This window comes from Prunus dulcis, chromosome 4 (genome assembly GCF_902201215.1).
Source record: "Prunus dulcis chromosome 4, ALMONDv2, whole genome shotgun sequence".
Lineage (NCBI taxonomy): Eukaryota > Viridiplantae > Streptophyta > Magnoliopsida > Rosales > Rosaceae > Prunus > Prunus dulcis.
In genome coordinates, this window is record NC_047653.1 from 23,973,749 (window position 1) to 23,985,876 (window position 12,128).

At 35.4% G+C, this 12,128-nt stretch overlaps 2 protein-coding genes across 2 annotated transcripts; both read left to right on the plus strand.

Annotated features, from left to right (window-relative positions):
• Nucleotides 1–2,005: 2,005 nt before the first annotated feature.
• LOC117625656 (glutamic acid-rich protein) lies at nt 2,006–6,686 on the plus strand. The gene is made up of 4 exons (XM_034357182.1): nt 2,006–2,339; nt 2,430–4,093; nt 5,753–5,949; nt 6,442–6,686. The coding sequence occupies exons 1-4, from the start codon at nt 2,006–2,008 to the stop codon at nt 6,557–6,559; spliced, it is 2,313 nt and encodes a 770-aa protein (XP_034213073.1). The 3' UTR covers nt 6,560–6,686.
• Nucleotides 6,687–11,450: 4,764 nt separating this feature from the next.
• On the plus strand, nt 11,451–12,086 carry LOC117625657 (VQ motif-containing protein 31-like). The gene has a single exon (XM_034357183.1). The coding sequence runs from the start codon at nt 11,451–11,453 to the stop codon at nt 12,084–12,086; it is 636 nt and encodes a 211-aa protein (XP_034213074.1).
• Nucleotides 12,087–12,128: the final 42 nt, after the last annotated feature.

Below are 12,128 nucleotides of genomic sequence, written 5' to 3' on the forward strand. Positions count from 1 at the left end.
CTGAAATCGGACTGGATGTCCGTAGACATCGGTCCAACTCTGGGTAATCACCAAATAAAGGGTGGGTACATGGTGGTTCTAAAATAAACTATTTTTAGAAAAATCTAATAACTCACTGCCTTTCTTGTGAAACTGAAATGTAACTGCTGTCTCCTCTGATAGAGTTCTCAAACTCTGCTTTTTATATTTCTGGAACTTCAGTAACTAAACGACACGTAAATCAAAGCATTGTACCGCTCAAATCACGTTCAAAATGAATAGTTCATAAAACTTCTTCAAGATCAAATAATGAAAGTAATTCCATATAAACTGATTTATAAAAGCTTATTTGTATAAAATCATTATAAAATCATTTAAATAATCTCATTGATATAAATCATTTATATAACTCATGCATATAAGATCGTTTACGAAAGAAAGTCCACTCATTGGTGGTCCGAGCTAGCTGGACCCTTAGTAGGTCCCTCCTGTAGGTCGACCGGACCTCTGGTGCCTTACTCGATCGATTTGGTGGAGAATTGAAGGAGTAAATCGAGCTCAAAGTTCAAACTAGAAATTCGGCGAAAATGGAGTTTTCCGGCGAGCTCCGGCGACAGCAACTCCGGCGACAGCAACTCCGGCGAAGGGTCAAGAAACGTCGGCGGTCGAGTGGTGGTTCGTTTAGTACCAACGGCGGAGATCGGCTCCAAGTGTGGCGGCCGTGGCGTCTTGGAGAAGGAGGAAAGGTCGGTGGCTGGAGCAAAAATCGGGAGGAGATAGAAATGAGGAGAGAGAGAGAGAGAGAGAGAGAAGGAAAAAGGGGTTAAAAATCTGACTTTTTGGCCAAATTACCATTTTGCCCTTCGCGGTATTTTGATCGTATCATCTTCGTTACAACTCCGATTCGGGTCTACTCCATGTCTACGGACTCGTTTCGCCGTGCTCTACGCAACGGCCCGAGCGGAATTCCCAAATTCTTTCTCGATCAAAAAGTCAACTTTTTCTCTATTAAATTATGGGAGGGCAAAATTGTCTTTTTGCTAGAAGATATTATCCTTACTTTTTAGATATTTTATTTCTTTTTAGATATTTTGTTTTGGGTTATTACATTGTTTGTTTGTTTGTTTTTTTTTAAAATTATGTTAGTTAAAATTTAAAATTATAATGAATGAATTGACAGAAAATGAAGTTAAAATTTTGATTTGACGGAAATTGTAATGTTGTTAGACTCAGGCGCAAATTACAATACTTTACAAATTTTAGGTGGTTAAAAGTAAAAATTAAAAGTTAAGGTGACAATTGAACACAGCCCCAAAATGTGGTATTTATGCAAATTTCTCAAAAATAAACAAATGAGTATGAGTTAGGGATAATTGTGTTTATGTTGAAATGGGGTTAAAATATAAACAATTCGTATTTCGGCCAATCCTAACTTTTTCTTTTATAAAAATAAAATAAAATATATGTTTCACTAAAATGAAAAAGTTTATAACAATGGTAAGGTAAGACTTATGTGTTTGTTTAGATCTAATGGATTGCTAGACTAATTTGGTTCGGATTAGTCCAAATAAGAAAATTTGATGCTTTAAAAAAAAATTAAAAAAAAAGAAGAAATTTATGTCTTCTATGATGAATTTTTATATATAAAAATTATAGTAAATTTGAGAATTCATAATGGTTAGGTTGGGTCAAGATAAGAAATTGATGGATCCATCTATATAGCATAATAATTTTTGGAGTCGTTCACATGAAAAGTCCATATATCTGAATAGTAACGTCATATGAGTTATCTGAATAGTAACTTCACTTAAGTTTAATGAAATAATCATATGGCTAATATAAAGGTTGACATAAAAAGTCACCTTTATTATAGAATTTCGTAGAATTCTTGATCCAGTTTTGTGGGCCCAAGTTGAATGAGTAAAGTGCAACAAGTCTGGGCCTTAGGAGCTTTTTTACTAGCAGAACCGCTGTGCAAGTGTAACAGTGAATGCGAGGAGGAGCGAGGGAAGTAGGAAGTGGGAAAATGGTGGAAGGCGAGAGGGAAAAGAAGAAGAAGAAGAAGAAAAGGCAGCCTCAGCCTCAGCCATTAGAGGAAGAAGATAACGAGCCTAAGCATAAGAAGAAGAAAAAAAGGGAGGGTTTCTATGTCAATTTCTCCGGTGGACCAGTTCAAAGTGAAACCCAAACCCATGAAGAAGAAGAAGAAGAAAATAAAAAGGGTAAGAGCGAGGGAAAGAATAAGAGAAGACGAAAAGTCAATGCCATACGCGTTGGCAAGCGGCTGGTTTCTCCTTATTTCCACAATCAAGGAGGAGGAGGAGGAGGAGGAGGAGGAGGAGGAGTTGATGGAGAAAAAGGTAAGACCTCTACTAAAATTATTAATTCAGACAGTTGTGATGTACTAGTAGTTGTTGAGACTGAAACAATTTGTTATGAAAATAAAACAGAGAAAAAGAAGAAGAAGAAAAAGGAACAAGAAGGCAACTACAATGTGGATTTAGACGAGGCCAATGCCAACGCCAACCATAAAAGAAGAAGAAGAAGAAAAGTTCTGAAATGCGATGATGGCAAACGGGTGGTTTCACCCTATTTTCAGAATCAAGGAGGAGATGGAGAAAAGGGTAAGATATTCCCAACCTCTCCCACCAATCCAGGCATTGTTGTTAATGTAGTAGCTCAAACTGAAAAGGCTTCTTATGAAAACAAACCCAAGACAAAGAAGAAAAAGGAAAAACTAAATTGCAATGTGGGTTTACTTGAGGCCAATGTTAATTCCGACCACAAAAGAAGAAGAAAAGCCCCTATATGCATTGGACAGCGAGTGGTTTCTCCCTATTTTCAGAATCAAGGGGGAGATGGAAAAAAGGGTAAGAAATTTGCGACCTACCGTAATGTAGTAGCTGAAATTGAAAAAGTTTCTGGTGAAAATAAAACCGAGGAAAAGGAACAAGTAAATTTCAATGACGTTTTTTATGGTATTAGCATAAAGAAGAAGAGGAGAAGGGTAACACGACATGATAAGGATGACAGTGGTTGCAGAAATGCTCTGGAGCCCGAGCCCGAGCCCGAGGAGATTACAGAGTTCCTGCCAACCTCTCCGGAAGCCATTCACAAAGATGAAAGTATAGAACCTGCAGGTGTTGCCAATGAGGATGTGACTTCAGTGGAGGTATCCGGTGCTAATGACATCGGAAAGAAAAAGAAGAAGAGGGGAAACCGTGAAACAAGCACTATGATGAATGTAGTAAATGAGAAAGAAAAGGAAGTGGAAGAGAAGTCTGAGATGAATCCCCAAATAAAGGCTAATAAAAGTAATAATGGGATTTTGAAACTTGAGGATGTACTTGCACAATTTGCATACAAGGGTGGTGCTAACGTGAACAACATACAGATTGACAAACAGAAGAAGATGGGCACACCGTTGCAAACTTATTATCAAATTAGTGGTGTGAAAAAACAAGAAGTGGAAGAAGAGAAGGAGGAGAAAAAATATCAGAAGGAAAGTGAAACAGCACCCCATTTCCCATTGAATAATATTATCAATTCTTCCATTGTAGTAAGTGAGAGTGCCAGGAACACAACTGAGGAGCATGCCACTGTGCCAAGCACCTGCAGAACCTTCAAAGAAGAAAAAGTGAGTCAGAATAGTGCAGAAAATGGAAAGGTTTCTTCCAAGAGGAGGAAAAATGAAAATCACCAAAGAATGGCACGTGTGGAAGTCCGAAAGGTTTCCCCTTACTTCCAAACATCAGGAGTGCAAGAATTGTTGGTAAATGGGACTGATGATGCAAAAGCTAAGCCACCTAAACGCTGTTCAAAAACTTGTTCCAAGTCTGTTAAGGTCTCTTCCTACTTTCAGAAAGAATCCAAAGAAGAAGATAATGTGGATGGCCACTTGTTGGAAAGTAAAAAAAGGCGTAAGAGATCTCCGGCAATTAACACTGCTCTTTCTGCTTCCCAGAAGAAAGACGAAGCATACCGAAGAAGAACTCCAGATAACACATGGATTCCTCCTCGCTCAGAATATGGTCTCATGCAAGAGGATCATTTCCATGATCCCTGGAGAGTATTGGTGATTTGCATGCTCCTTAATCGGACAACGGGATTGCAGGTCTTGTTTCTTTATATAACTTTGTCACTTGATTACTTGACCATTCATAGTATTATGTCTATTAGATTTGGACTACTATAAATTGCATGATTCATAGAAGTACATATATAGAGAAAGTCGGGATTTAGTAAGTAAAAACTATAAGTAGTTAAAATAAGTAACCAATCATTAACCGTTAAGTCTAGTTTGGAATCATTCTGATTGGCAAAGTAAAATATTCCCACCCAAGTCTCTTAACATTAGCCTTAGAAAGAGTTCATGATTTGTTTATTTATTTCAGAAAGAGATATTGGCTCAACTTCTGGCTATGCCATCTCATTTAAAACATAATAGTTTGAGTAATGGTACCAAATACCCCCTATATCTAACTGAAGCATATATGATCTAATTCTTCCGAATGATAGCCGTCACTTGTTGCAGGCAATTTGTTTAATGAGGTTTTTGAAAATGCATAATTATCATGGATTTTTAGAAGAGATAATTGTACATGCATATTTAGGACTAGTTCCACCCCTTACCCGTAAGGCATTTTCTGTCTGTTCTTTGTATCTTTTAGTAGAGTTCCCCCAGCTTTATTGTTTTTGTTGGTTGTTCTCTTCATGGCTTATGAGTTATTTCCATGTCTTGCTCTAAGAAAGCACTGGAAAATGGAAAAGGAATAATTACTAGAATGACATCAAATTGAATTGACTGATCTTATTAAAATTTGGGTTGCTAGAACATTAGACGCTTTTTAACTTCTACATTGTGTGGTAATGACTATACATAGCCATTTGTGTACTAGGATTGGCAAAGAGGTTTGCAAGCAGAAAGATTATAGAACTTCTCCCTATGATGTTATTGAAGTTAATTTATCTACACTTGTCCTCAGGAGGGACTGGAAGTTTATTTTAATTTCAAACAATATTTCCTTACAGATAACGTAGAATGTATTTTCAAATTAGTATGGAAAGTATTAACTTTGGGATTATATATTGGATGATGGTTCTGGTGGAGACTGTTATTGAAAGTATGGTGCTTAGTTCTCTAGTCCAGTGACAACTAGTCCATTGCTTTGCATAATTTCATTTCCATTAGTGAATTTTTTTTCCTATCTAAAACCTCAGAATTTATCTCAGGCCATTCAAGTCTTTAAAATCAGAATCATAGGATTTGGATTTATAACAGTTTATTGTTTCCAAAAAAAAAAAAAAAAAGATGCTAACTTGAGTAAGCCTGTTAGAATTTGATTTAATGTGTATGGCTGCAGTCTTAACTGTTAAATAGTATTTATGAAGGTGACTGTTATGTTTTATCAAATAATCCTGTTTACTTGCTTTTCAAAAAAATAAAAATAAAATCCTGTTTTCTATTGCTAACTGTGCAGTCTAGGTTCTCACATTAGTACAGTTGAGCTACATGATACCTTTATGTAAACTACACTGAAGATTACTAATCTAAGTTATGCTTTTTCGTTTATGATTTAATATAATGGGTCCACGGTTTTGTTTCATGGCATCCTTGATCTGGTGTTGGACTGTAGATTGGAAAAAAAATAAATAAATAAATAAAAAATAAAAATGTGATCTTGACTTTTAATACTCATTTCAAAGTGATGAAAGATGTGAATACTTTTCCCTACTGTTCCTATGGATTTATTGTTTAATGGATTATATGCAGGCAAGAAGAGTTATATCAGATCTCTTCACTTTGTGTCCCAATGCAAAGGCTGCTACTGAGGCTGCCACAGAGGATATAGAAAAGGTTATAAAAAGTCTTGGTCTACAAAAGAAGAGGGCAGCGATGATACAGCGATTGTCTCAGGAGTATTTGGAGGAAAGCTGGAGCTATGTAACTGAGTTGCATGGTGTTGGCAAGTAAATTGGCTAATCTAAAATCCTTTTATTTGCTTATATATTCTTGTTCTTTCTATTTGTTCCTCTTCCTCCTGTTTATTTTGGCAATGCTTAAGAAGCCCAAGCCTATGTCTGGTTTCTCTGGAGTTTTGGAGTTTTGGAGGATGAGTACATGGTTCCCGAATGTATATGTCAAAATAAAATCATGACCTGCCTAGCCTGGATAAAGCGGTTGCTTTCAGCAATCCAACCATTCATGATGAAATTCATGTTTTCATGGATCGCACTGCCTTATTTTGAGGGATAAAAAATGGTATCATTTTGATGGCATGATGTGACACAACGTGAAACGTTAATTTTCTCTTTAATGGTTGAGATTTTGCAGAGTCCAGACTAGTGTTCTCCCCAAACTCCAGAGAAGCCAATTGACTTCCCTCCCCATCCAATTGCATGCAAGTTATACAACTTGATCTTGATGCAAGCAAGCTGAATTTTCCTGTTTATTTGAGCTAGGTATGCAGCTGATGCATATGCAATATTTTGCACCGGAAAATGGGAACGAGTGAAGCCTACAGACCACATGCTAAATTATTACTGGGAATTTCTCGGCAGAATTGTTCCTCCAGTCTAAGAGGCAGTTTGGCGAGACTTTGTCGTTGAAGACTTACAGGTGTCTTTTAGACGTTTTTCTTTATTACTCATATGTACTAAGAGCATCACCATTAATAGTTCAATAAATTGATCTTTTTTGGCATATTGAATTGAATTGCACTTTTAGTTGAAACGATAAAGTTCAATAGCTTCAAATTAATAGTTGTATCTAATTACACATTTTTTTACGTACTCAAATAATATAAAAGGGATAAATTTAGAGTTTTTTATTTAAACCTTACACTTTTTTTTTGTTCACCCCAATACTTAAAGTATTAAGCTCTTTAGTTTTATTATTGGATAAAAAGACAAAAAAATCATATACTTGACCTTAGTACATCTATACACACCCGACCACTTGGAAGAAGTCAAATTCAATTTGACTTTCCTGGGCGGCTGGTATGGCAGTTATCCTCACACCCATAGACTGAATCTAACTCGTCTTTCCCTTCTCTTTAAAAAAAAAACAAAAATTCAATTTGAGTTTCTTCGTTTTTGATGAATTGGCTTAAATATCTTGAAGAGTATGTGAAAGACTAAAGTTTGGATGGCCACATGCAAAAGTGTGATTGCTGATACAAAATTAAAAGCTCTGGTGACCACTGGTGACCATGAAGTGATTGCTGAAAATAAAACCAAAACCTCCTTGGAATTTTAATAATAAATAAAATAAAACCAAAACATCTAGTAAAACTTAATAATAATAATAATAATAATAATAAATAAATAAAAATAATGCTGCTACACATTTGACAACAGTATTTTTATCTCTTTAAGTAATGTGAGGTTGAAGTGAACTTAAGAGTAGTGAGGGCAAGATAATGGGGTGTCCGGCATGGGGTGTGAGGTTGATGATTTTTTTTTTTTTTGGTTGGGTGTGTATTTAGGGATAGTTTGGGAAGATAGTGGGGTTTTCTTAGAAATTGTGAAATTTTGGATTAGAACTTGGGGTGAACATAGAATATGGGGTGAACAAAGATAAGTGCGGGGTTTAAATAGAAAAACTCCAAATTTAATAACACTAAAAATTGTACTATTGCAATATTCTCAAAGAGATCTTTAAAAAGAGACCAATTTTGAATTTTTCAATTAAGCTTATTGCAATTGCAATAGAGGGTAAATCACACAATTGCAAGTGAGATTTTACTGCTTTAATTCAATTTTATGCAATAAAATTGCATTGATAATAATCATTGCAGATGTTCTAAGTACCAATGTTTTAAATCGTGATTCCGTATCGCATCGCAAATTATGTAAGCTATTGCGTTGCGTAAAAATCAATGACGCATTGTCGTGTAAACTTTTTGGGAATATAAACATATTAATTATATATATATATATAATTCATATTGTAACTCTTTATAAGTAATAAAAAAACAAGGCCATCCAAAAGTTTTAATTATCCTCCTCCCCATCCATAAGTTATGGGCAGATTCAACTAACTCATATATCTTCATTCTCATCAGCAAGCATTCCTCCTTGATTTTTTGATGAATTATTGAATTAGGTTAAAAGGCCAAATATTTTGTCTGGATCCCAAGTTTATTTCTCCCATCCAAACACATCGTAAGAGATTATTCTCTTTTGGATGACGGGTTACAAGATCCTTAAGGATGCCAAGCACTTGGTCAACTATCTCTTTTGGGCTAAGCTCCTTCGACAATGGTTAGTTTGGCAAATTGGCAATGGAAAAAATATCAACTTTTGGACTGATAGGTTCAAGGGCATTACAAAATAACTTTACTTGTGTACCCCACACATAGTCATATAGTACGAAAGAAATTTAGGCATAAAAGCAATAAATTTATAGAAAATTCAGGCAAATGCCCCAACAAAACTACAACTGCAACTAGAACCTTTAACCTCTCATAAATAAGCTACAAGTAGAGACTGCAAACACGAAATACTAAAAAATAGTTGATACAGGTATTACAACTCAAAAACCTATAACACAACAATAAAATAAAAGCCAATAAGCCACCATGTCAAGACAACTAAGCACCTGAATGCAACCAAAAGTTGAGATGGGCAAGTAGCATAGGGGTGGGGTGGAGGGGGGAGGGAGGGGGTGGGAAAAGGAGGAGAGGGGAGAGGAGGGGGTGTGGGGGGCGGTGGGGAATTAAACGTTAATTATTTTTTACACAGTGATACATTAGTTTACCATTATGAATCAAACAATAATAATATCCTTCATTTAGTGATGAAATGTACCATATAACGATTTTCGTAATTAATCAGTATTCAATCAAGAAATTTTGTCTTGATACTTAAATAAAATCATACTTTTTGTGATTGTTCAATTTGAGTTGCAAGAAAACATAGGGTTTATGTTTTAGTTTAACTCATATTCTTGAAAGACTAACACTTACTAGATTTATGCCAACAATTAGGATCATCAATTGACATTCATTGGATCAATCCAAAACGAATTCAAGTGGACATGGAACATTGAAGAAAAATCGTCTTTTAGATCCTAATTTCTCCTAAATTTATAAATTTTATGAACTTTGGTAACTTCTCTAAATCGGTCTTTAAAAATTTTAAAATGCTATCCAGTCAGGCATGGTGCATGTGATGATTTTCAACTAACGTTGCCCTATAACTGGTTATCGAGTTCATCAAAATTAATTGCATTTCTATTACATATGACGTATGTAAGACAATTCATTGTCTTAACCATGAATTGTGGTCTTTTAATTATGTGAGGACTCGAGAGGTTTGCATGTTCAGGAAGTATATTCAGACTTATCGGATTATCTCTATATAAAAGCTATTCTAATTGTAATACAAGAGATAATAGAATTTCTAATTCTACGTGGATTGAAACAACCTAATTCTAATGCAACTGGAACACTCGACTGCTCCTTGATGGGCAAGGCATTCAAGTAATGCATATATACAGTCCCGATCTCTTGGACCACAGGAGTCCAAGAGATTGTGGTCACCCACCGTTGGATATTAATCCAATGGTTCAAAATAATATATATATATATATATATATATATATATATGCAATATGACATAAATGATTATTACCCGATTCAAGTCATAAATGAGTGAACCGTTGAATTTACATCCAACGGTGAGTGACCATAAATCTCTTGGACTACAGGGGTCCAAGAGATCAGGACTGTGCATATATATAAAGGTCCCTTCTCTAGCAACAATACACGCTAAAACAGTTCTCACCTCATCTAGAGAAATAGCATTGCAGTGTTGCATAAAGAAGAAGATCATTTACAGTCAATATGTCTGATCAAGGTTAGTGTTGAGTTATGAAAGTCTAGTACAGATTAACAACGAATTCCCACTAAAGAAATATTGTAAAGAACATTACTCAAAAAGATTGAAACTGGAGTGGAACTAGGATAAATCTATTTTGATGCCAAATAATTTTTTTTTTTCTTTTTTGGCCAAAGTTGCCAAATAAATTGGCTCTTTTATTATATATAACTAGTCTCTTTGCACGCGCTTCCACGCCTGCGATAGTCCTTTTTTAAAAAAAAATTTTAATTTATTTTAGAATTTAAAAAAATAATAGGTAGTTGTGTTCCATAAAAATAGGATTCATTATCTTATTTTTCTTTTAATTTTCATTTTTTTAATATGAAAAAGTGTGAATTTACCATATTATCCTCATTTAATTAATAATTTTAATTCTTAATGTTTGGATTAACCAATGGCATTTTCTGGTATTTTGCTTAAGAAAAAGGCAGAGAATGGTGAAACATTCAAAATACGAGAAAATGCCTTTGGTTAATCCAAACATTAAGAATTAAAATTATTAATTAAATGAGGATAATATGGTAAATTCATATTTTTCATATTAAAATAAAATAAAATTAAAAACAAAATCCCATATTATCTTTTCTTAAATTCAAAAAAGAAAAAAGAAAACCAATTGGCATATGCGTAAGCATGTGTCAAGGGGCTAGTATATAGATATACAGAAATTTTCCTATGTGGACATTCAGAAGTTATTATCGTGCGGACGTTATGTATTTTGTACTACCCCTCTCTGTTTTCTTGCATGTTCACAATGACATCCGCACGATAATAATGTGCAGACATCCGAATATGAGAATAACTGTATATATTCCCCCAAAAAAATATATATATAACTGTATATATTATATGTAGTTATACAAGTTATGTTTGGCGAGAGGCGGATAAAGGAGAATTGAAGACAATATCGAATCCTCACACCATTGAAAATGACCATTATTTATTGTTTTTTTCCTTTCAACAGTAGGTATTTTTGAGTCAATACTATGTTTTAGCAAGGAAATTGGAAGTAGTTGTAGTGTTTACCACCACACCACGACCTTAGCATTTGTAATGTAAATTGCTGTACATAAAAAAGAATTTGTTTTTGATAAGTAATAAAACAAAAATAGAAAATGGAACTAACAACCGACCATGATTTGGTCAGAAATTGAAATTGGAAAGTCAAGTCCACAAGTCAACGTGTCAGAGTCATTGGCGGTAAAAGATGAATGGCAATTTTGCTAAAAGTACAACTGTCATGTGGTTGTCCCCCCCAAAAATGGGTAATTTTGAAAACAAATGTTGTAACAAAGCAGAGGCAATTCTGGTAGTTTTGTTTACCCTCACTGGCTTCTCACTGTACGACAGGAAACCATTCCTTCATTTTTAATCTTACCTACCTAAGCGCTAAACTAAACTAACCTAACCTCTCTCTTCTTAACTAATTTATGTCCACCTTATTTATTAATTTGGGTCTTCCTATCAGCCTAAACCTCAATCCTTCATTCCGATTCTCAATCCGACAACTTTCATATTTATAAATATAGATGATCAAAGGTGGATAGGTTGAGGCAGTGGTTTGTGAACCCCAGCTCAATCCATAGATGGGCATGGAGACATCAGAATTAGGCATAACTACTGGTTGTAATAAGCTACCCTTGACTACTACATTCATCCAAACCGACACAAATGCCTTCCGAGAAGTAGTGCAGCGTTTAACAGGCACCAGCAGCCCGCCATCTGATCCTGCACAAGTGCAGCGTTTAACAGGCACCAGCAGCCCGCCATCTGATCCTGCACAACAAGCACAACTCAAGAGAACGAGCGCGGGCACGATAACGAGCACCAGCATTCCTAATAATATTACTAATAGTACTGTTAGGAAGACCAAGACATGGTCATCGACGCAGACTTGCAAACTTCATGAAAGAAGGCAGTACATGAAGATGAGGCCCAAGCTTGAGATAGTGAAGCCACCCACCATGACCTTTCATTCCAAGCCACCCAGTTCATCAAGTTCAAGCCCCTCAGTACCGAGCCCTAGTACAATATTCTCAAAGCTGTCTATATTGCAGCTGGAACAAGCTGAAGAAAACAAATCAACGAATACTCAAGAAGAAGAAGAGAGAGCAATTCAAGAGAGGAGATTTTACTTGCATCCATCACCCTGCGGGGGCAGGCCACCTGAACTCCTTACCTTGTTCCCTCTTACATCTCCCAAATCAAGTCAAAAGGAATGATCATTTCCCACAAAAATACTTAGCCAAATGTCATCCTCTACG

Bases quoted from the DNA above. Each gene is read 5' to 3' on its own strand.
- LOC117625656 (XM_034357182.1), top strand. From the start codon at position 2,006: ATGGTGGAAGGCGAGAGGGAAAAGAAGAAGAAGAAGAAGAAAAGGCAG. The intron at 4,094-5,752 runs GTCTTGTTTCTT...GATTATATGCAG, and splicing joins ATCGGACAACGGGATTGCAG to GCAAGAAGAGTTATATCAGA. The intron at 5,950-6,441 runs GTAAATTGGCTA...TATTTGAGCTAG, and splicing joins GAGTTGCATGGTGTTGGCAA to GTATGCAGCTGATGCATATG.
- LOC117625657 (XM_034357183.1), top strand. From the start codon at position 11,451: ATGGGCATGGAGACATCAGAATTAGGCATAACTACTGGTTGTAATAAG.